A 25,041-nucleotide genomic window follows, 5' to 3' on the forward strand; every position below is an offset into this window, starting at 1 on the left:
GTTGGGGAGCTCCCCCCTGTCACGCACAGAGCAGGGCCCATCAGGGGGGTTGGGGAGCTCCCCCCTGTCACACACAGAGCAGGGCCCATCAGGGGGGTTGGGGCTCCTTACCCTGTCACGCATGGAGCAGGGTCGATCAGGGAGTTGGGGAGCTCCCCCCTGTCACGCACAGAGCAGGGTTGATCAGGGGGTTGGGGAGCTCCCCCTGTCACGCACAGAGCAGGGCCCATCAGGGGGTTGAGGAGCTCCCCCCTGTCACTCAGAGAGTAGGGCCGATAGGGAAGTTGGGGCGCCGCCCCCTGTCACACACAGAGCAGGGCGGATCAGGGGGTTGGGGCGCCGCCACTGTCACACTCAGGGCAGGGCTGATGGGGAGGTTATGGCTCTACCCCATCACACACAGAGCAGGGCCCGTGGGGGGGGAGGGGGGGCGGGGCGGGTTGGGGCACCGCACCGTCACACACAGAGCAGGGCCGATCAGGGGGTTGGGGAGCCGCACCCTGTCACACACAGAGCCGCAGGGCGATCAGAGGTTGGGGAGCTCCCCCGTATCAGGCACAGAGCAGGGCTGATCAGGAGGTTGGGGCGCCTTCCCCTGTCACAAACAGAGCAGGGCGGATAGGGAGGTTGTGGCCCCGCCCCCTGTCACACACACAGCTGCAGGGCGATCAGGGGGTTTGGGCGCTGCCCCCTGTCACGCTGATCCCGGTGCCGGGAGGCCTCTCGGCTCCGCTGATCCCGGTGCTGGGAGGCATATTACCCTTTTACTATATAGGGTAGAGGCCTGGTGCATGGGTGGGGCTGGCTGGTTTTCCCTGAAGGGTGTCCTGGATCAGGGTGGGGGTCCCCACTGGGGTGCCTGGCCAGACTGGGTGAGGAGATGATGGCTGTTTGCAGCTGGTCACACACCATTCAGGGTGGGGGTCCCCACTGGGGTGCTTGGCCAGCCTGGGTGAGGGGATGATGGCTGTTTGCAGCTGGTCACACACCCTTCAGGGTAGGGGTCCCCACTGGGGTGCCTGGCCAGCCTGGGTGAGGGGCTGAGGGCTGTTTTCAGGCTGACGGATGACGGAAGCTCCCAACCGCTCCTTTTTTTCTTTTTTCTTTTTTTAATTCTGGGCCAGCTTTAGCTCTGAGGCTCCAGCTCTTAGGCCTCCACTGCTGAAAGTAGGTATCTGGTTTGTTTTGTTTCGAAACAATGTATAACTCCAGCTCTGACTCCAGCTCTGAGATCCCAGCTCGCTGAAAGCTGGTTTCTGGGGGTTTTTTTAGCTTCTATATTTGTTAAAATGTTTCAAACTGCAGGCTCAGAGGCCTGCAGCCGCAGGCGGGGAACGTTGGTTTCCTCCGTCACTGAAGCAAGCAAGCCTCATGTTAGTTTCAAGCTGCCTGGCTGCCGGCCGCCATCTTGGCTGACAGTTATTTTGCATATCGCCCTGATTAGCCAATGGGAAGGGTAGCGGTCGTATGCCAATTACCATGTTTCTCTTTTATTAGATAGGATAATTTTAAGTCAAGCACCAAAGCATAAATGTTAATATTTGATTGTTAGAAAACAATGTTAACATATATACAGCATTTGGCTTATGGAAATAATAACCACTTTAAATGAAATATTTTAGACGCTTGTGTGTAGAAAGTGCTGGAGAATAAAGTACAGTTTTACTTTACTGCTACTGAGAGCAACGAGAATCTGATTAAATCTTCCGTTTTCAACACTTAGCATCACTAAGAAAAGAGACTGACTGAATTGGTCCACAAAACATTTTAAGTTCCAGTGTATTTTAAATGGGAAAAATTTCACTAATAGAAGTTCTTAAGATTTCAAATTCCTTTTAGTCTGTTCACGGAGAATTAAAACATATTTTAAAAATATTTCTTAAGAAGAAATTCATTTCCTGTACTCTGGTAGACAAGGTACTTTGGCGCTCCTGCTATAGAAAAGCTAAAAATGCTGTATTAACTAGAACAGAGGTCGCCAACCTTTCGGACCTCACAGACCACCAGTGGTCCGTGCCACCGGTTGACAACCGCTACTCCAAAGGTTTCCTTTCTAGAACAAACATGTTTTTAATCAGTTTAGCTGGTGAACACTAAGTGAAAGGAGGCCCCAGGGAGGCTGTGTCTCTGAAGTCAGCTTTGGCCTAAAGGGCATTTGCGAAACTGGAGAACTGAGCATCAGAAAAGCCTCCAGGGCCAAACCCAAAGAACAACACCCATCAGCCCAAGTAGAAGCCTAAGAGAAGGTCCCTCCCACGACCCCTGGCCAGCCAGGCCTCAGCCTCAATAAGCTGAGAAATTGTCTTAAACTCAGAGACTGTGGCCAGTCTACCCTCACCCTGTTTGACAGACTGAAATTGGATTGGTTGATAGAACCTAAAAGTAAAGTTTAAAGAGATCTAGGCTGGTAGTAGCCCCAGAGCAGGAGAAATACAAATCCTTTCTGCAAGAGCCTATCTTTTTGTTTTCCTTTACATATAAATTTCAGAGAAGGGAGATAGAAATCTCAATGATGAGAATTATTGATCAGCTGCCTCCCACATGCCCCACACCAGGGATTGAGCCAGCAACCCAGCCATGTGCCCTGACCAGGAATCAAACTGTGACCTTCTGGTTCATAGGTCGATGCCCAACCACTGAGCCACAACGGCCAGGCTGAAAGAACCTATCTTCAACTCAGGCCGCAGGAAATTCCTACAGAGTTAAACACAAAAAGAACAAGGTGCTAAGAGAACCAAGAGGAATAACATATAAGGACCAGATCTGCAAAGACTTCACCTATTGGAATTATACACAGAAAACAAATGTCTGAAGAAATAAAAGTAGTTTTTAAAAATATGAATTAAAAAGAATAAGAATTCAGCATCTGTGACAACTCAGAAGACATATAATAATTTAAATTAACTCAACAAACAGGCTTAACAGCAGAGGAGACCAGAATGAAGAGAGTAAAAGATCTGAAGCACTGATCAATAGCAAAGCACAGAGACAGGAAATAGGTTAGTAGACATGAATAGAGTGAAAAGGTTTAACAAGCATCTGTTTCACCCTGGCTGGTTTGGCTCAGCAGATAGAGCGCTGGCCTGCGGACTGAAGTCACAGTTTGCCAGTCAAGGGCATGTGCTGTGGTTGCAGGCTCAATCCCCAGCCCTGGTCAGGGTGTGTTCAGGAGGCAACCAATCAATGTGTCTCTCTGTCTCTCCCCCTCCCTTACACTCTCCCTAAAAATCAATGGAAAAATATCCTCAGGTGAGGATAAAAAATAAAAAAAAAAGATTGTGGATTTTTATATAGAAATATTTCCCTGCTTGATTTACCATAAATACTACTATACAGGAAATCCAATTGGCATGAAGAGAGCTTTAGCTACTTTAAATCAAACAGATGTCTCATCTAAAGCTAGAAACTATCTATACCCAGTATTTTTTAATAGAAACACAAACCTATAGCTATCCAGAAGTATACATAAATATACAAACATTAATACCAGTAATCCCCGTTCTGTGGAATCATGGGAGACTTTGCTTCCTCATTCCTTTTCTGGACTCTTCAAATAGGATTAAAAAGAAAAGCACCAGTTATTTTTTTAGGTACTACTTTTATAATTTAAAAATTTTATTTTTTAAGAAGTTCTCCCACTGCACACACAGCTGACTCTCATAGCCAGTTGGCCTGGAGGTCAAATCACCCCCAGTATTGCCGACAACAATCAAGGCTTAACTACAACAAGACTGCGCACAAAGACCACAAGGGGGTGCACCAAGAAAGCATAAAAAATGCGGAGACAAAGAAACATGACAGAAATGGAGGATATAGAGCTAAAAACCACAATTTTAAGGTCTTTCAATAATTTTCTAGAAACTGCCGATAAATGTAGTGAGATCCTCAAGAAATCTAATGAGACCCTCGATGTTGTGATAAAGAACCAACTAGAAATTAAGCATACACTGACTGAAATAAAGAATATTATACAGACACCCAACAGCAGACCAGAGGAGAGCAGAATCAAGTCAAAGATTTGAAATGCGAAGAAGCAAAAAACACCCAACTGGAAAAGCAAAATGAAAAAAGAATACGAAAATAGTGTAAGGTGTCTCTGGGACAGCTTCAAGCGTACCAACATCAGAATTATAGGGGTGCCAGAAGATGAGAGAGACCAAGATATTGAAAACCTATTTGAAGAAATAATGACAGAAAACTTCCCCCACCTGGTGAAAGAAATAGACTTACAGGTCCAGGAAGTGCAGAGAACCCCAAACAAAAGGAATCCAAAGAGGACCACACCAAGACACATCATAATTAAAATCCCAAGAGCAAAAGACAAAGAGAGAATCTTAAAAGCAGCAAGAGAAAGAAACTCAGTTACCTACAAGGGAGTACCCATACAACTGTCAGCTGATTTCTCAACAGAAACTTTGCAGGCCAGAAGGGAATGGCAAGAAATATTCAAAGTGATGAATACCAAGAACCTACAACCAAGATTACTTTATCCAGCAAAGCTATCATTCAGAAGTGAAGGTCAGATAAAGAGCTTCACAGATAAGGAAAAGCTAAAGGAGTTCATCACCACCAAACCAGTATTATATGAAATGCTGAAAGGTATCCTTTAAGAAGAGCAAGAAGAAGAAAAAGGTAAAGATACAAATTATGAACAACAAACATGCATCTATCAACAAGTGAATCTAAGAATCAAGTGAACAAATAATCTGGTGATCATAATAGAATCAGGGACATAGAAAGGGAATGGACTGACTATTCTTGGGGGGGAAAGGGGTGTGGGAGATGCGGGAAGAGACTGAACAAAAATCGTGCACCTATGGATGAGGACAGTGGGTGGGGAGTGAGGGCGGAGGGTGGGGCGGGAGCTGGGAGGAGGGGAGTTATGGGGGGAGAAAGAGGAACAAATGTAATAATCTGAACAATAAAGATTTAATTAAAAAAAAAAAAAGAATGTAATCCCTTTAAACAGCTCATGTAAATCATACTAATCTAGTGAAATAAATCTTGCATCACAAAGAGAGAAAAAAAATTTTATTTTAAAACCACACGTATCAATATCCATAAATGTATGGGATCACTGGGAGAATCGTAAGAAGCTGGTAACAGAGGAAACTTGGGTGACACAACAGTAAAGGATCAGGAGATGTTGGGGTTATTTATCTTTACTGTTGTAAGTATTACAGATGTCCCCCTTGCTTCCCCGTTTACCCTCTCCGTGCCGCACCCGCCCCCAGTGAACTTTTAAATGTGCCTTTTCTATGCTTTAAATTCAGTACCATGTTTGTTTTTTTAATCCTCATCTGAGAATATTTTTCCATTGATTTTTTTTTTTTTAGAGAAAGTGGAAGGGAAGAGGGGGAGAGGTAGAGACAGAGAAACATCAAGGTGAGAGGGACACATCAGTTGGTTTCCCCCTGCACCCACCCCAACTGGGCCTAGGGAATGAACCTGCAACCCAGGTACATGCATGCCCTTGACTAGGAATTGAACCCAAGACCCTTAGGTCCACGGGCCAATGCTCTAACCATTGATCAACACTGGCCAGGGCAATACCAAGTTTATTATCTATTTTAAAACAATTATGTGAAATATGACGAACATTTAAACTTCCCCTATTTAATCTTCACTATTAATGTACGTGGAAAGCGTTAACAGCTGTGAAATGTAAATCTCTTCCTCTAGCCTCAGTGAAATCTGTCATAATTGCAGTACTAACTGAGAGAATATATCCTTAGGAAATAAATAAAGGTCTTGTCAGGGAGGCTTGAAACGGCTTAGTGTGCCAAGGACATCCCTGGGCATGTGCACCTGGCCACTCGATCGAGACTACGCAACCCGTCCAGCTGCCTGCAGCTCAGGTGGGCATCAGACTGTGGCCTCTACGGACCCTGGACCCTGCAACCTCCTTGTGCTGCTGCCATCTCCCCCCATCAGGTTGGCATCTCACCCTTGTGGCCACATGTGCCCTGTGGTGACTGACAGTGGAAGCTGGAGTCGGAGCTCTCACGATGCTGTCTGTAGAAACAGCTGTGCTCCTGGCTCTGCATCCTTCCTCAAAGCCACGTCAACCTGCTGCCAGGTAAGTCGGGATGACCAGGGAACCTGAGACCACTCCAGTCCGATAAACGGAAGTAACACAGCGCTTTGTCATTTCATGGTACAACCAGCAGGAAGCACAGCGAGCTCCTCACTGGGTCACTAAGGAGCACAAGAACATGATCTTTTCAAACCTAGTGATGGAATCTGGCTTCCAGGTGCTGCAGCCGACGTAGTTAATGGTTAAAGCCCTCTGCCACTTGTCAGTTACAGACTGGTCACAGCAAATGAGTAGCTGTAAGGAAGTCATACAAGCACTTGCAAAGATTTTAATTAGTAAAGAAGTGTTGTAAAAATATTTAGCAGCATTATACTTTATGGGCCAAACATGTATCTATTTAAATGAATTTAATCAGGCTTCCTACTTTGTTTAATTTTGTTCCGTTCTATGGAGCATAAATATTAAATGCTTATAAATACATTTCATTTGAAATGCTTTAAGTACAAAACACAAAATTCAAGCACAAAACAATGTGTAATGATCTCACAAATACATTTATAAAACTCGGAAATGAAAAAATAACAGCTTCAAATAAGGAGATAATACTCCACCAAGGCTTGCTCAACAGATGACATTTTAAACCAAAGATAAGCACAGGCAATGTCAGTTAGTGTTATTCTCAGTGGTGCTGCATCAGATTAAAAAACAAATTTTCAAATTCTAGTAGTGATATTAAATTGCTTTCTAATCTGGATTAAAAGTAGTATGAAGTCTTTAAAGTACTTAAATTATGAGAAAATGTTGACTTTCCAATTGGCAATGTGACCTTTAAAATATGCCAAGAGAATGCCCAGCCAGTGTGGCTCAGTTATTGAGCATCAACCCATGAACCAGGTCACAGTTCGATTTCTGGTCAGGGCACATGCCCAGGTTTCAGGCTTGATCTCCAATAGGGTTCGTGCATGAGAGGCAGCCAATTAATAATTTTCTCTCATCATTGATGTTTCTCCCTCTCTCTCCCTCTCCCTTCACATCCCTGCAATCAATTTTTAAAAAGCATACTTAAAATATGCCAAGTGTGCAAATCACAAGTAACAACATGTAGATAGATGCCTGTAATGTCACATTTCTTATCACAAATCTGCTGCTTGCTGGCCAGTACAGAGGCGTGACAGACCTCTCTGCCTCAATGACAAGTGTACAAATTTAATTCTTCTAAGAATCTCACATAAAATCCAAGAACAAGCAGGTTCACCAAAAGAACTAACCTGCACTCTTTTGTTTCTTAAACAAATACAAGACAATAAAACAGTTTAAGTCAGCTTTTTAACCTACATGAAAATTCATTTTTCAAAGTCTCAGAGCTGTATCCTTCTTTTTCAGCTGAAAGGATGAAGCATAATAGCCACAACTTTGTTACAGACTAAAATCCAACAGGTGATTCCAACACCACCTAAAAATAAACAAATTCAACGTGAGAGCACAGCAAGCGTCTGCCCACATTCCCTGCCTTTGTTCCCAACGTGGGGCACACGCCCCACAGGGGGGCGATTCGAGAATAAGTTATTAACAATGAACCTTTTGCATTTCTTATGGTTCTAGGGGCCTCATATACACTATATAAATACATACTGTGACATATTTATGCCAGTTCTCTATTCTATGTTTTGAAACTTTGCTATTTTTTCTTATCACTTCATATTATTATTTTTTTAACAATTTCTTAGTGATTTCTTCCTCAGGACTTCAACTTCTTTTATTCTTTTTTCTCTTTCATGGCTGCCATGTTCTTTGGAAGCTTGTTTAGACCAAGTTAATGGCTTTTAGGCTTCCTCCACGTGCCTAGGAGTTCACTTTTTGAATAATAAGAATTACACGTCACGGGGGGCGGGGCATCAGGATTTTAGAGATTCTTAGGTGGGGCGTGGCCAAAAAAAGGTTGGGAACCACTGTCTTAGAGGAAGTAAGTAGTTCCATTCTTTTGGAGCAGTGCTGGGCTAAGACAAAGTTTGTATTTGTGGGTTCCAATGCATCAAACTTTCGATTAATTCACAGGGCTGCCTTCCTTACTAAGCAGGAATTATACAGAACCATAAGCGCTGGTTTGAGTTCCTCTTCTCTACAGAGAAATAGACTTTATTATTGACAATATTCGTAGGCTGGAAGACCACTCTGTGACACTATTTGGTTTTCCCTTCTCAAAGAGCGTCATGAATGAAGCAATGTTTACCCACACCATTCCTGTCCCACTGGTCAATGAGAGACAGGAAGGCAGGCTGCAAGAGTGGCCAGTGGCCTGCTGGCTGCCGGGAAGACTGGCCTCTTGCACCAGTACTGCCCTCAAGGCTGAGTCCCACAAAGGGGGTGGGGGAGGGAAGTGGTTAAATTGAAACAGTCATTCCTTTTAATTTAGTAATTCACCTCCAGCATTATCACAAATCACAACCAAAAACTGACTGAAAAGGAGGTGTGCTATAGCATTATTCTTGGTAGAAAAAATTAGGACCTAATTTTTAACAGGAAAATTAGTAAATTATGACACATCCAAATGAAGAACAGCTATTCAAAACTCCTTAATAAAGAAAAGTTTATTGATATGGGAGAAGGCTTACAATATAAAGTAAAAAGGGACAAAAAGCTAGACAACCTTAACTATACAAGGGTGGGCAAAAGTAAGTCTACAGTTGTTCAAATGGAATATATAATACAAGAATAAATAATAATACAAGAATAAACTGTGTTTCATGTCATCATAACTGTAAACCTACTTTTGCCCATCCCTGTATAAAAATAAATAGAAAAAGACTGGAAAAATATAGCACAGTCTAAGAGGTTATCCATAGCTAATGAGTTTTCTTTCATTTTTTTTTTCTTTTTAGTCATCCCACAATGACATGTACTACTTTTAACATCCAAAAGAAATTATCATTCACATATAAAAAAATGGCCGAGAGCCATAAATGCCCTCGCTATGCCTAGAATTGAAAAGGGGCTGCAGAATCTGGGAACTGGAAGTAGTGTTGGAATAAGCAGGCTGTCGACTGCAGGGATGGGCTTAGAGTCCAGAAGCAGCCGTGGCTTGAGTTCTAGCTCTGCTACTTAACATTTCGGTGATAGCGGACAAGGTAAGGAACTTCTCTGGATCTGCATTTCCTCACAGCCAGCCTTCGAGGCTGAGACGCAAACCCCTACCCCCCCCACCCCCACCCCCACCCCCTCCCCACCCCTACCCCTACCCCCCCACCCCTGTGAAATGGACGATGAGGACGGTGTCGGGTTGACTTCACCTACCACACACCTCCTCCTGTCTCTCCACAGTCTCCCACTGTTTCCCCAGGAAGCTCTTACCTGCTACTCTAGTGGGAAACGCCACCAGCCGGTCGAGCGGAGTTATCCATTTACTGGGCACCACAGCCACAGGAACAGAATAATACTTCCAAATGAGGGAGACCATCAGGGCAGCCTGCGAAGACACTGTGCTGAGTGCCAACCACCTGCCGTCCGGCGGGCAGTCCTCACAGGGAGAAGAGGACACCCCACAGCGACGACCAAGCCCTATCAATCCAGTCCCTGCAGCCCACAGCGCCGGGAACATATACAGCTGACCTTGAACAATGCGGGTTAGGGGCACCGACCCCACACAGTCAAAAACCCCAGTGTAACTTCTGACTCCCCAAAACATAACTACTAATAGCCTACTGTTGATAAACAGCTGACTAGCACATATTTTATGTTATATATATCATATACTGTGTTCCTACAATTAAGCTAGAGAAATGTTAAGAAAATTATAAGAGAAAATACAAATATATCTTTTATACATTCATAACATACCTTTTTCTTTTTTTTTTTTTTGCTTATTTCTACTTTATTTTTTTAATTGATTAAGTTATTACATATGTTTCTTTATCCCCACATTACCCCCCATCCCCCCACTCATGCCCTCACCCCCCTGTTGTCTGTGTCCATTGGTTAGGTACCTTTTTCTTAATATTTTCAATATTTCTAGGCTATTCAGTGGTTCACCTGTGAGTTTTGACAAATTGTCACAAGTCTCCAAAAAAGTTTCCAATATATTTATTGAAAAAAAATCCACATAGAGTGGACCCATGCAGTTCAAACCGATGTTGAGCGTCAACTAAATACACTATTAAATTAGCTGATAAATAAGGAAGATTTCCCATAACACAAGTGTTCTTTTCTCAATGAATATCTCTTTTAGGTAAACTATGCTAAATACACCTTACTAGGGACAAAAGCAACCTTACGCCTCTGGATCCTTCAAAAAGTAGTTGGCTCTCATCCACACTCTAGTGCTGGCCTTCTCATGCAGAAGCGGGCCTCTGCAAGTTTAAATAGTGAGAGCATCTCTTCTCTCCCCTCCTTTCCCCAGCAGCATTCCCTCGAGTTGTCTTCTGTCCCCTCTGTGGCCCTGAATATGTCACTCAAATATGCCCTAAAAGAGGGCCTCTGGCGCTGGCCGGGTAGCTTGGTTTGTGAGAGCCTTGTCCGGATATCCACGGGTAAGGACCGTCCAGCCCTCAGGCCATATAAGACCAGCAAAATCATTTGGTCTGGCCCTATTAAGGCATCAGGGGTGAGTTAATTAAATGTTTGACCACATACAGCAGGCTAATTTTTAAGTTGATAATTGTGTATGGCCCCCGAAAGATGTTATAAATATCCCAATGGCCCTTGGCAGGAAAAGGTCCCCACACCTGCGATACGCCAAGATAGTGAGTTCGATCCCCTGTCAGGGCACATACAAGAAGCAACCAATGAATACACAAATAAGGGGAACAACAAGTCAATGTCTCTGGCTCTGTCTCTCTGTCTGTGTCTCTCTCTCCTTCTCTCTCTCTCTCTCTCTCTCTTTCAAATCAATACATTATTTTTTTTAATTAAAAGAGGGCCCCTGGCTTAACTTCAGTCCCTGGAAAAACCTATCTCATATCAGTGACAGCGCCTCAGGATCAAAGTACTTACTACAACCAAACAGCCTGAGTCCTTTACCCCAATCAACATCATTCATAACATTGAACCTCAGAGATCATTTAAAGCAGCCATAGCAGATCTGCAACCTCAGGGTAAGGCAAGTAAAAGTCCCCCCTAGGAAAGTTGTGAGTCAGTGGTACTGGACTCTCATGACAATACGGGTTCCCTACCTGGAGAATAGTCACTTACTCATCTGTAGACCATGGAGGAAGCAACAGCCAAAATCACTGGCCATCTCAGAAAACACCATTTCTAAGTAAGCTTCTCTCACTTCACCCCCAGCCTCCCAAACCTGCGCTGGAGTGAAGACCACATGAAGAACTCCAGAGGAGTTACTTAGGCGTTCATTTGCTTAAAAATCCCAAGAGTTAACGACACTAATCAAGAGAAAGGCTTTTCGTCTAACTTATAAATTCAGAGTGTTCGGAGTTACATGCTTGCAGGACACTCAGCACAGCAGCTGAAGGTGGAAAAGCCTGGATTCCAGGGGCCGAAGTGGAGCAAAGTCCATCACCAGCTTTAATGACCCAGTGACACCACAGGACACACACCTGCAATACGTAGAAGGCAACACTCATAACCCACTTGATCTTGGCCAACTGCGCTGTCCGTGCTTTCACTGAAAGGAAAAACAGGATGAAATGATTATATCAGCCCTGAAAGGAGAAGAAAATATTCAAATACACAGAAGTGCTCTTTTTTTTTTTTAATATATTTCTTTATTGATTTCAGAGAGGAAGGGAGAAGGAGAGAGAGATAGAAACATCAATGATGAGCGAGAATCATTGATCGGCTGCCTCCTGCACGCCCCACACTGGGGACCGAGCCCGCAACCCAGACATGTGCCCTTGGCCGGAATCGAACCTGGGACCCTTCAGTCCGCAGGCTGACACTTTATCCACTGAGCCAAGCCGGCTAGGGCCAGAAGAGCTCTTTTGTCTCACAAAATATTTTCTAATTATGCATGTACATATAAAATAGGATGTCTTACATCACCCACTATGCTATTATTTAAAATAGAGCTCAGCCAAAGTGGCTCAGTGGTTGAGCATCAACCTATGAACCAGGAGGTCACAGTTCAATCCCCAGTTAGGGAATAAGCCCGGTTGCAGGCTTGACCCCAGTGTGAGGGTCTGCAGGAGGCAACTGATCAATGATTCCCCCTCATCATTGATGTTTATACCTCTCTCTCCCTCTCCTTTCCCCGCTGAAATCAATAAAATTCTTTTTCAAAACTTAAAAATAAAATAGAATCACACACAGATTGGGATGTGAAGCTTTAATTTCAAAAAACCTTAAAGCTATTCCTCTAGCCTCACTGGTGTGGCTCAGTAGTTGAGCATCGACCTATGAACCAGGAGATCACAGTTCAATTCCCGGTCAGAGCACATGCCCAGGTTGCTGGCTCAATCCCCAGTCTGAGGCGTGCAAGAGGCAGCCAATCAATGATTTTCTCTCATCTCTGATGTGTCTCTCTCTCTCTCTCTCTCTCCCTGCCTTTCTGAAATCAATGAAATATATTTTTTAGAAAAAGCTATTCATCTAAATCAGAGATTCTTTTCACAATGCACTTACCAATCAATAGGACTAAATGTTCTTCCCCAATTCCCCGGTCTACACTGTACACTAATCCATAAGGGAGCCTAATTGCCTGGGTCCTGGGCAGGCCCCTCTGCCTGTTTTACTAGCCACGCAGACAGCTCTCTCACAGTGCATGCTCTCAGCACACAGCTGCCCTGTGAAATTCGTCGTCATCACAGCAGACTGTTATGGACAGTGGCAAACAACAAAATGAGTAAGACCTGAGTCTACACCCGGACAGCACTTTTTAGAGAACAGAATAAGAAAGCCCCTGAGGCCCTAGCCAGTTTGGCTCAGTGGACAGAGCACTGGCCTGCAGACTAAAGGGTCCCAGGTTTGATTCCAGTTAAGGGCACATGCCCCGGGTGCGGGCTCGATTCCCACAAGGGGGCCTGCAGGAGGCAGCCAATTAATGATTCCCTCTCATCATTGATGTTTCTGTCTCTCTCTCCCTCTACCTTCTTCTGTGAAATCAATAAAAATATGTTAGCCCTAACCGGTTTGGCTCAGTGGATAGAGCATCGGCCTGCGGACTCAAGGGTCCTGGGTTCAATTCCGGTCAAGGGCATGTACCTTGGTTGCGGGCACATCCCCAGTGGGGAGTGTGCAGGAGGCAGCTGATCAATGTTTCTCTCTCATCGATGTTTCTAACTCTCTATCCCTCTCCCTTCCTCTCTGTAAAAAATCAATAAAATATATATTAAAATATATATGTTAAAAAAAAAAAAGGAAAAAGAAAGCCCCTGAGAATCCGCTGTGAGATTCTTTTCTAGGCTTCTCTCAGAAAAGCTGAATTTGAAAATGACAACCTCTCAAGTTGGCTCTGAAGAGACTCTAAGAGTATCCTGAATGTTTCTGTTAGAAAGCAAAGGTTCACCAGCAAAATAAAGAGAAAGTAATGTAATTATTATTATTGGGTTTCTCCTATACAACTTCAAGGTTTATATCAACCTTTAGAACAGGGGTCCTCAAACTTTTTAAACAGGGGGCCAGTTCACTGTCCCTCAGACCGGTGGAGGGCTGGACTATAGTTTAAAAAAAAAACTATGAACAAATTCCTATGTACACAGCGGCGCCAAAAACACCCGGCGGGCCGAATAAATGTTTTCGGCAGGCCGCATGTGGCCCGCGGGCCGTAGTTTGAGGAACCCTGCTTTAGAACATCCAAGAACCAGTGCATGTATCCTACGGATCCTCACAGAAAAGGTTTCCTATGAATCAGCTCTCATGAAGCTTTCCAAAACCTACAAGTGAAAATGGTACCGTGAGGGGAGCATTTGAGGTCTTGCTTCCCGGCAATGTCATCAGTATGGCTCAAATAAACTCTTATAAAAATTCAAAACAAAAAATAAAAAACTGCACCATGAGTTTTGAGCTTATCTGTCATCTTGTTGATCTTCCTTTCCAGCCTGGCGTATCTGGCGAACTCGTCCATCATGTTGACAGTGGAGAGTTCCTGCTTCATGTCCTGGATCTCTGCTCTCATCTGAGACTCCTGCTCTGCATCCTTCTGCAGCACCCTGGACATCTGGTGGAGCAGACAGCAGGGGTCAGTGCCTTTCCACTTGGGGTACCATTCTCCTCGCCTCCACCATCCTGCCTGCTGCCTCTCTCGCCTGGGCAGGCTGCCCCTTACCTAGATAGATGGCCTCTGCTGCCTGGTCCTGGTCCTGGTCCCTACAACTGCAAATATAAAACCTCCCTTCGGCCCAGCCCGCGTGGCTCAGTGTTTGAGAGTCCACATATGAACTAGGAGGTCAGGATTCAATTCCTGGTCAGGGCACATGCCGGGGTTGTGGGGGCGTGCAGGAGGCAGCCGATCAATGATTCGCTCATCATTGATGTTTCTATCTCTCTCCCTCTCCCTTCCTCTCTGAAATCAATAAATATATTTAAAAAATAGAAAACCTCCCTCTGACTTGAATCGCTATTCACATTGTATTTTTCCTTTTGAAGACATGCCAAGGGATTGTTATGGTACAAATATGTGTGTCTTTCACTATAACTATAAAATTGGAATTATAAAATAGAAACTGTTTCCATCCCAGAGCTGTCATTCAGGTACGCGGACCAGGCATCTCCTGCCCGCCCTGAAGAATCCAGTCCTAAGTTAGGTAGGCAGAGCAGGATGCAGGTGCAGAGTACCAGTGATGAGGGCATTCCTGCCAAGGGGCACCCTGGCAAGAGGGGGCCGGGGAGGGGGGTCAGAGCCAAGCTAGTGATATGGTGTCTCCAGAAAGGGTAGCCTGATGTGGGAGTCAGAGGAGGAGCAGGGTAAGGCGCACATCTGTGGTAAGAGGAAGGTACCCAGCCAAACACTCGCAGAGCCCAAGCGGCATCCATGCCCGACAGGGGGTGGCAGTGGGAGCGTAGTTATTTATAGGATTCGTCAAATAAAGCCCCTCACGCTGCCCTCACTGTGTCCGTCCTGGGCGCCTGCGCAGTGCTCCTCCTGCGCCCACGCAGACGGGGCGCTCTGGAAGTCCCCCTCCTCCTCGGCCGCCTTTGACTAAAGAAAGTCCTGCAAAATGAACCAGGTCCCCTCACCCATGTGTCCTGTGACCAGCTGGAAGGGGAAAGAGCAAGAGCTCTCAGGAAAATTCCAAGTCAACAGCAGGGACTGGGGTGTCCTTATCCAAGCACGCATCCCATCCCAACATTCGGCGGAGATCCCCACCCGGGACCTTGCAAGGCTTTGCTGGGCAGAGGATTCCTGGCATTAGTATTCCTCACGGGCTCAGGCCAGGGAGCCAGCCAGCTGCTCAGTCAGTGGGATGGTGCACCCCTCCCTTGCTTCTGGCTGAACGGAAACCATCAGAAACCTTGCAAGAAGGTTATGATCGGAAGTGCAAGGGTGTGGCCCATTCCCAATCAAACTCTTTCCCTCCTCAGAGCCCTGCCCACTTGGGTCCTAAAATCAGGGCCTGTGCTGGTGCAGCACTTGACCTCCATGGGACCAGGACGTTCCTTACAGCTTTTCACTGACCCTCACACCAACCCAGCGACCAGGTGGAACAACAGGGCGTACACTAAGAAAACCCGCACCTGGCTAACAATCCCGACAAACAGTGCCACAACCAAGGGGCAGAGATTTAAGAAAGCTAACTGGTTTGGGTTTAGAAAGGTTATAGAGCCTGTAAGAAGCAGCACAGATGTGATACAAGTCCAAGGTCAAACCAGTTCCTCTTTCATCTAAATCAGCGGTTCTCAACCTGTGGGTCGCGACCCCTTTGTTTTTGTGATTAGTCACTATGCTTTCATTATATTCAATTTGTAACAATGAAATTGGGGGTCACCACAACATGAGGAACTGTATTAAAGGGTCGCGGCATTAGGAAGGTTGAGAACCACTGCTCTAAATGATGAACAGCCACCCTTACAGGGCAGCAGCTCACCCGAGTCTAGACTGCAGCGATAACCTCTTGTGACAGTGTTTGGTGTAGGCATGGTGAAGAAGCCTGACATGACCGGTCTTATTTACAGCTGCTGGCATACCCCAAACACACACTCCAACTCCCCCCTCAGCTAAGGAGAAATTACGAAGAATTCATAGAGGAATGCAAAACACAGCCTCTGAGAACTGAGATTAGTTGCATGTGGCTCCAACATGAGGTGAAATGGGGTGGGGTACATAGGAAGAATGGAGGAAGAATGAAAGACGGACAGTAACCCACAAAATGGAAGACAGCATCTGCAAATCACGTGGAATAGAGTTCGTATCCAGAATATATAAAGTACTCCTAATTCAACAACAGAAAAAACAAACAGCCCTTCCCTCCTGCTGTCCCCTGGGGACAGCTCCTGGCGCCCAATTTAAAATGGCATGAATAGACAGTTCTCTAAAGAAGAGATACAAATGGCCAATAAGCACAAGAAATGATGTCTAATATCACTACTCATAAGGAAAAATATAAATCAAAACCACATTTTGCACCTATTGGGATAGCAGTTCTCAAAGCAACAACCTAACATGACAAGTGGTAGAGAATGTGGAGAAACTGCAACTACTGTGCAATGCTGGTGAGAATTAAATGGTGCAGCTGCTGTGAAAAACAGAATGGCAGTTTCTCAAAAAAATTAAATGTGAAGGTATCGTATGATCCAGCAATTCCATTTCTGGGTAATTACCCAAAAGAATTGAAGCCGAAACCGGTTTGGCTCAGTGGATAGAGCGTCGGCCTGCGGACTGAAAGGTCCCAGGTTCGATTCCGGTCGGGGGCATGTACCTGGGTTGCGGGCATGTCCCCAGTGGGAGGTGTGCAGGAGGCAGCTGATCGATGTTTCTCTCTCATCGATGTTTCTAACTCTCTATCTCTCTCCCTTCCTCTCTGTAAAAAATCAATAAAATATATTAAAAAAAAAAATTGAAAACAGAGACTCGCACAGATATGTGTACCCCAATGTTCTACCAGCACTACTCACAATAGCCAAAAGGTGAAAACAACCCAGATGTCCATCTAAAGATGAACAGGTAGACACAATGTAGGACATGCATATAATGGACTAATATTCAGCCTTAACAAGGAATGCAATCCTGACACTCACTGCAAGGATGAACCCTAAAGACATTATGAATCGCAGAACAAGCCAGTCACAAAGTGACAAATACTGTACTATTTCATGTATACGAGGTACTTCGAGTCGTCAAATTTCATAGAGACGGACAGCAGAATGGTGGGTGCCAGGAAGAGAGAGAATAAGGAGTTAGTGTTTAATGCATACAGTTTCAGTTTAGGAAGATGAAAAACCTCTGGAGATGGGTGGTGGTGACAGCTGCACAACAATGTGAATGGACTTAGTGCCACTGAACTTTACACCTAAAAACGATTAAAATGATTATCCTATATAATAAAAGGCTAATATACAAATCATCTCTTCAACCAGGAGTTCGACCAGGGGGCGGGGCCAGCCAGCCAACCGCCTGTGGCCCCTCCCCCCCACTAGCCCCACCCCCGATCAACCTGCCACACACACATCCCCCATCGGGGACGGGCCTACCCGACCCCACCCGTGCACGAATTTGTGCACCGGGCCTCTAGTGTGTGTGTGTGTGTGTGTGTGTGTGTGTGTGTGTGTGTGTGTATGTATCACCATAATTTTTTTTTAAAGAAGAAAAATGGCCAGGGGCCAGCTCTTCAAGAGTCACTCATGCAATTTTAAGAACTTGGGACAACATCCTTAAAGACTAAGCAGCATCAGGAAAGATTCTGAGGAATGCCTGGGCGCTAAAAGAGAAGTCTCTATGCCTCACAGAACATTAGGGCCTCGAGATTTACACAAAACAAGCACTCAGTGAATACTGACAGAACAAAACATGAAAAAGTAGAAATCCTGCCTCGTCTTAAATACCCATCCCCAGCAGCAATTTATAGCAGGAGAGAAAAGCAGAGAGAACCGAGTTTCCGAAATAATGCTGCCACCCCTGCACCCAATGTTCCAGGTCTCAGTCCGGGTCAGACAGCCCCTCACTCCCGCTGTGGGCCAATAGGGGGCGCCCTCCCCCAGGGGACAGCTCGGGTTTCTCACACACATCCCCCACCCACCTCCACCCCCCATCAAAGTTGCCACGAAGCCCCTATTCATGCTCCAGGAGGAGCAGAGGTAAGAGAATCACAAAACAAGGATCAAACTTCCGCCCCCACAGTCACTAGCGGGGTGACTATGAGTCAGACTCCTCTCGGAGGTAAAGGAAGATGGGGCGGCATTCACCTCTCACGGCAGCCGTGACAGCGGGACACGAGGTCACGCACTCGCGCTGGGCAAGAAGCGCCGCTGAGACAGCGCTCCCCGGCGGGCGCCCGGCGCAGCCCTGAGTCAAGGCAGCATGACACGGTCCTGAGGTTCTGGGTCCGCACTGCCAACCACGCCACCCCATCCCTCCTGCACCCTTAGCTCCATCTCTCCGGGGCCGGCGAGGAAGGCCGAGGCCTCCGGCAACCGTCCCCCTAGCAGCCGAGGCTGCCGGACGCCTCCAGAGACGAGAAATAACGGAAATGGGGGGGGGGGGGCACTAAGAAGCCCAACCTGAACATCGCTGCCACGTGAAAGCGTGGCCAAGCGTTGCCAGGCGTTTCTTTCACGTCTGTATTTATTGATTTGAGCATTTCTTCCTTAAAATGCAGAAGGCCCGACCAAGACGCTTCTGCAGGCCGAATGCGGCCATCGCGCGGCCGGTTTGGGACCCCCGTGTCTCCGCCCGGCTCGGCGAGGGCGGAGGCCGCGACCCACCGGCCCCTGGAAGGCGAGGCAGCCACTTACGAAGGAGGAGAAGGACGGGAGGAGGATCCTGAGGACATTGCACCCAAACACGAAGCAGAGGACCAGCAGCCACGCCCAGTGGTCGGCCTCCACCGCGCTCATCCCGACGCTCCCGGCAGCGTGAGCTCCACCGAGGAGGACGCCGGAGACCCAGCCGGCGCTCGCACCGCGCCTGCGCCCGGAGGCCGAGCCCGCTGCGCCTGCGCACTGCGCCGCGCTGACGGGGAGGCGGGGCCGTCTTGCCCACGAGGTCGGGGTTTACGCCTTCTCCGTGGCCTTCCGGGCTTCCGTAGTCCCCTTGCAGCCACCCCTCTACTCCCGCGAGACCCGTTTTCCAAAGTCTGGTGGTTCGGGTCCCACTGTCTCTAGTTCGGGTGCGTCTGCAAACCACTTGTGTTATTATGTATTACTTTCTTTTCTTTCTTTTTTTATGTCATTTTTTAGTTATGTATTTTCATTTTTTTATATATTTTATTGATTTTTTACAGAGAGGAAGGGAGAGGGGATAGAAAGTCAGAAACATCCATGAGAGAGAAACATCGATCAGCTGCCTCTTGCACACCTCCTACTGGGGATGTGCCTACAACCAAGGTACATGCCCTTGCCCGGAATCGAACCTGGAACCTTTCAGTCCGCAGGCCAGCACTCTATCCACTAAGCCAAACTGGTTAAGGCTGTATTACTTTCCTTAAGTTGACTCACCTTTATTTTATTTAAAGTAAACCTTCCTAGAAATAGAAAACGACCATGATTATAGTGGCAGGTATCTGTAAAAAGAAATCTGTTTTGTAAGTAGTTATATGTAAAATGGGTTTTTACATGTCAAAACTAAACACAGTAACAATTTCCAAAACTGCACACCTAACTAAAAGGCACTGTTGGCAATCAGCCTGCAATAAACTAGTTAACCCACGTATAGGTGAAAATGGGGTATTACAGCAAAAGAACGCCATATTTATGTATAGTAAATAAAAGATGTCTAGCTGCCTCTTCTGCTATGATTGGAGTCTGAGAACTAAAACCTAAATCAAATGGATCACGGAGCTGTGGTTCTACCAATTTCTGTTTCAAGAAAACATGTGAAGCTAAGCTACTTAATAATGGTGGAGTGAATTCTTTCCATGGAAACACATCTTGGCTGGTAGGTGATACTGAACTGACCCAAAGATAAGCTGGGAGCCTGCCTCTCCTCCATAGCCTTCCCCTCCAGCAACTGCAGCCAGGCTACTGGCTCCTCGACACAAGGTTTAGAAGAATTTACAGGGAGAAGCCACCTCATGGAAAGTGATGGCGGCTCCCCCTCTGCTCTACCCTTCAGGCTGACAGGAGAGTTTCAGCTGCTCCCCACCCCTCCCACACCATGCACCACTATTACATACGCCCAGGAAGAGGCAAGAATTAGAAAAACAAAACAAAACAAACAGCCCTAACCGGTTTGGCTCAGTGGATAGAGCATCAGCCTGTAAACTCAAGGGTCCAGGTTCGATTCCGGTCAAGGGCATGTACCTTGGTTGCAGGCACATACCCAGTGGGGAGTGTGCAGGAGGCAGCTGATCGATGTTTCTCTCTCATCGATGTTTCTAACTCTCTATCCCTCTACCTTCCTCTCTGTAAAATATCAATAAAATATTTTTTAAAAAAAACAACAGAAAACACCAGAGAAATATCCCTGACTGTGCAGCAGTGATGGGAGAGGATCTGGCCTTCAGGAGCAACCCAACCTGAATAACTTAGCTCTCTCCTATTGCTTCGTTTGGACAGGGCTCAAACAAAGCACTCACAATGGAAGGCTGGATTTCCCTAACATGTGGAAAGAAAATATGAAAACCAAGACATCTCAGTAGAAATCAGTCTGGATCTAGTAACTAGAGATGTGCTCAAAACGGAGTGCCTTAGAGGCAGTTACTGAGGACAACCAGCATTAAGTGGGTATTTCTCAAGACAGGCGCACCAGAGGCAGCACTGCAACACAAGGTGAAACAAGATGGCCTCAACTATTCCCAAAATGGTGAAAACAGAGGGCACAACGAGAAGAAACAATTTAGTGGGAACTGAATTTACCTATTCTTTGGTTTGCCCACTTGGTTTTACTAAATGAAAATGATGATGATGACAACAATGATGATGATGGTGGTGGTGGTGATAATGATGACGATCACATACAGTGCTGAGTCAAAGAGCAGACTGACCATCTTTCCAGAATGAGTTAAGTGAAATCTGCAGTGTTTATTTTGGTGACTGGCACCATATAAGCTCAGGGAGTCACCTTGAATGCACAGATGTATAGCCATCATATTGTTCATTAGCTGTCACAGTCCCACAGGTTGGCAGCCTGTTTTAGGATCCAGGATAACTAACAATGAATAAAGTATGAGGATCTCTTAGGAAATGGAATTCTAGCATAGCTGAATATTCAAGTATTCCCTTTCTGTGCACACACACATATGCATTGTATATGTGTATGGGTGTGTGAGGAGCTAATCAGAATGAAAAATATAACCTTGTAATTTGAGCTATTTTGCTGTTTTTTAACTTGTTAAAAAATTATGAAAAAATGTTAAATGCAAATGTTAAAGTATATGTAAAGACAGCAATGTTGATGTTGCTAGGTATAAATAAAGAAAAAAGATATTGCTAGGTAGTTGAACAACATTGGGAATATACTAAATGTCCCTGGGTTGTACCCTTAAAATGGTTAATTGCATGTTATGTAAATTTCACCTAAATTTTTAAAAACTGCTAGGACCACCCTGGCTGTGTAGTTCAGTTGGTTAGAGCATTGTCCCCATAAGCCAAGGTTATTGGTTCCATCCCAGATCAGGGCATATATAAATTCAACCAATAAATCCATAAATAAGTGGAACAATAAACTGATCTCTCGCTCTTTCTTTCCCTAAAACCAATTTTTAAAAAGAAAAAATAATTGCTAGAACCAAATAACCTTTAAATTTTTCTTTTCTTTATTTTAGCGTGCCCAGAGTGCCTCAGTTGGTTGAGCATCCTCCCATGCATCAGGCGGTTATGGGTTTGATCGCCACTTGGGAATCTATGGAAGGGAACCAATTGATGTTTCTCTCTCTCTGACCAACAGGATTTGAATTCAGTTCCTCCACATCCTATCCAATGTCAGTCTTTTACATTTTAGTCATCCTAATAGGTGTGTAACGGTATCTCAGACTATTTTGCTATATTTGTATTTCCTTCATGACTATTGATATCGAGCAGGTTTTCATGTGCTCATTTGTCACTCATGTCTTTCTTGATGAAGTATTAGTTGAAATCTTTTGCCCCCATTTTAGTGAGTTATTTTCTTATAACTGGATAGAGTTTTGAGTTCATTCTGGATACAAGTCCTTTATCTGGTATACGTTTTGCAAACATTTTCTCCCATTCTGTGGCTTGTCTTTTCATTCTCTTAAAAATGTTCTTTGAGGAGCAGAAAATTTTAAACTATAGTGACAGAAAGCACACCAGTGATTGCCTAGGGCCTGAGAGTGTGACAAAGATTGGCTGAAAATAGACAGGAGGGATTTTTTTCCAGGGGTTTTATATGTTCTCTAACTGGACTGTGGTGACGATTGCAAAACTCTGTAGATTTACTAAGTATCATTGAATTTTACACTTAAAGGAAGTGAGTTTTATGCAATGGCCTTTTAGTACAATTTAAAAATTTTTTAAATTGTTAAGGTATGAAACCCTTGGGTGTGTCAGACACTATACTAACTGCAGGGTATAAGATGATGGTGAACAAAACATCCCCAATCTTTATTCTCCTGCGGACTTGGCTAAACAAATACCGTAAGTACTGCCCTTGCTGGTATGGCTCAGTTGGTTGAGCATTGTCCAGTGCACCGAAGGGTCACTGGTTCAATTCCCCGGAGAGGGCACATACACAAATTTCGGGTCCAATCCCTGGTTGGGGCAGATGCAGGAGGCAACTGATGGATGTTTTCCTCTCTCCTTTTCCCTCTCTCTCTATAAAATCAATAAGCTTTTCCTCAGGTAAGGATTTGTGTTAAAAGAAGATACTGCCAAACAGTTTTCCTACTGAATTCCAGTTGTTCCATGCGCTTGTGTTGGCAACTTAAAAAAAAAAATCTGAAAAAAAAAATGATCTGGCCCTGACCCGTTTGGCTCAGTGGATAGAGCGTTGGCCTGCAAGCTGAAGGGTCCCGGGTTCCATTCCGGTCAAGGGCATGTAGCTTGGTTTCAGACACATCCCCAGTAGGGGGTGTGCAGGAGGCGGCTGATTGATGTTTCTCATTGATGTTTCTGATCTCTGTCCCTCTTCCTTCTGCTCTGTAAAAAATCAGTAAAATAGCCGAAACCGGTTTGGCTCAGTGGATAGAGCGTCGGCCTGCAGACTGAAGGGTCCCGGGTTCGGTTCCGGTCAAGGGCATGTACCTGGGTTGCGGGCGCATCCCCAGTAGGAGATGTGCAGGAGGCAGCTGATCGATGTTTCTCTCTCATCAATGTTTCTAACTCTCTATCTCTCTCCCTTCCTCTCTGTAAAAAATCAATAAAAAATATATTTTAAAAAAATCAGTAAAATATATATTTTTAAAAAATCTGTATGCCACCAGTTTGTCACCTGTAGCCTAGGCATCTCCAGTTCTCCAGGGAGAAAGATCTTTATGAGCTAAGTTCAGATCTCAGCCGTGTCAATGTCTTAAGGCCTTGTAGTGTCTCCCACTCCTTGGATAATAGCCAAACTGCTTAGCCTGGCATCAAACACCGCCTGTAGGCTGTGGCCCTACTGTTTTCTGCCTCTTCCCTTAAATCTTCACCGCCACTCTCCGTTTCTCCATCCCTGCCACTCGGAAGGCCCCAGAGGGCTGTCAGGATCCACTAAGACTGCATGCTTTGGAACGTGCTGTCCCCCTGGCCAGTTTGTGTGCTCTCTCTCCTGCGGACTTGGCTGAACAAATACTGAGTCCTTGGGAGAGGTATCCTGTCTGCAGTCTCTCTACCCCAGGGCCAAGCATAATGCCTGGCATTCAGAACGTATCTGTGCCAGGCCCTCTCTGGTGTTGTTTTCTTTTAAATGCAGATCGAAGAGAAAAGAGAAAAGGATCAATTTTAATATTACCCTGCTGCCCCCCATTGTTCTCTCCAGAAGCGACCACTGGCAACTTTCTCGTACATTCTTCCTGAGCTAGGCAATGAGTGTGTAACTTCATATTCAATATACCTATATGTTCAATAGACGCAATGGAAAAGCAAGCTGAGATTGGACATAAGGAAAGGCGCTCATCTAGAGGGTGACATTTGTGCAAAGACCGGAAGGAGGGTGAGGAAGGGACTGCAGTGGTCTGTGCGAGCAACAGGTGACAAGGCCCTGAAGCAAGGGGTGCGGGGCCTGTTCGAGGTTCAGAAGGCGGAACAGGGTGAGCAGTGGTGAAAGTCATCCAACGGGGCCACATCAGAGGTCTGTACAGGCCATTCTAAGGACTTCAGGCTTTCTTGAATGAGAAGCGAAGGCACTAGACGTATTGATCAGGAGTTAGTCTAATGATTTTCAAAATTCACTTAGTAAAGCGATGCCTCAGTATTTCTTTCCAAGAGCTTGGTTTTCACTATGTGAAGATGCCATAGTTTATCGGGGCCTCTCAAATGATCGACATTTGGTCTATTTCCAAGCTTTTGGATTCGAAGTAGCCTGTTTCTTCCTCTCCAAGAATTCCAGCTTGCAATTTCCCGATTAAAACCTTTTTCTATAATCACTCAACTCAATTCCATTTTTTACAAGTAACTGTTTATTTTAAAAATAACCAACAGCCCTAGCCGGTTTGGCTCAGTGGATAGAGCGTCAGCCTGCAGAGTGAAGGGTCCCAGGTTCGATTCCGGTCAAGGGCATGTACGTTGGTTGCGGGCACCCAGTGGGGGTGTGCAGGAGGCAGCTGATCAATGTTTCTCTCTCATGGATGTTTCTAACTTTCTATCCCTCTCCCTTCCTCTCTGTAAAAAAAAAATAAAATATATATTTTTAAAAATAATCAAGAGAATAACATGCGGTCTCACTGATTCTGGGGTTCCCAGCTCAGAGCCCCAAGTCAGAAGCCCTTATTTCACTTTTAAAAGGTGCTTGTATGAGCAACTGGTTAAGAACAGGCAGGAACCGAGGGGGTGTGCTTTCCGCTTCGCTTCAGCGCTAGAGGGTGACCGCGGCT

General features: G+C 45.4%; 1 protein-coding gene and 1 long non-coding RNA gene across 5 annotated transcripts in view; one reads left to right on the forward strand and one right to left on the reverse strand.

The window, feature by feature from the left end:
* Positions 1-19,069, reverse strand: part of GET1 (guided entry of tail-anchored proteins factor 1) — a 24,048-nt gene extending 4,979 nt beyond the window's left edge. Inside the window, exons 1-6 of one of the 4 annotated variants that reach the window (XM_036348812.1) lie at positions 18,872-19,069; positions 13,976-14,141; positions 11,584-11,651; positions 9,386-9,500; positions 7,373-7,490; positions 5,461-6,198 (exon numbers count right to left, since the gene is read on the reverse strand). In XM_036348812.1, the coding sequence (XP_036204705.1) occupies positions 7,417-7,490; positions 9,386-9,500; positions 11,584-11,651; positions 13,976-14,141; positions 18,872-18,973 (525 nt within the window). In that variant the 5' untranslated portion in view covers positions 18,974-19,069 and the 3' untranslated portion in view covers positions 5,461-6,198; positions 7,373-7,416. Of the gene's footprint in view, positions 1-5,460; positions 7,491-9,385; positions 9,501-11,583; positions 11,652-13,975; positions 14,142-18,871 lie in introns of those variants that run through there. The other 3 variants (XR_004973966.1, XM_036348813.1, XM_036348815.1) reach the window with 3 other exon arrangements.
* A 39-nt stretch (positions 19,070-19,108) lies between these two features.
* LOC118675899 lies at positions 19,109-23,061 on the forward strand. The gene is made up of 3 exons (XR_004973968.1): positions 19,109-19,245; positions 20,633-21,076; positions 21,841-23,061. It is a non-coding gene; the product is annotated as an uncharacterized LOC118675899 (long non-coding RNA).
* The last annotated feature ends 1,980 nt before the right edge of the window (positions 23,062-25,041 follow it).

This window comes from Myotis myotis, unplaced genomic scaffold (genome assembly GCF_014108235.1).
Source record: "Myotis myotis isolate mMyoMyo1 unplaced genomic scaffold, mMyoMyo1.p scaffold_m19_p_2, whole genome shotgun sequence".
Taxonomy (NCBI): domain Eukaryota; kingdom Metazoa; phylum Chordata; class Mammalia; order Chiroptera; family Vespertilionidae; genus Myotis; species Myotis myotis.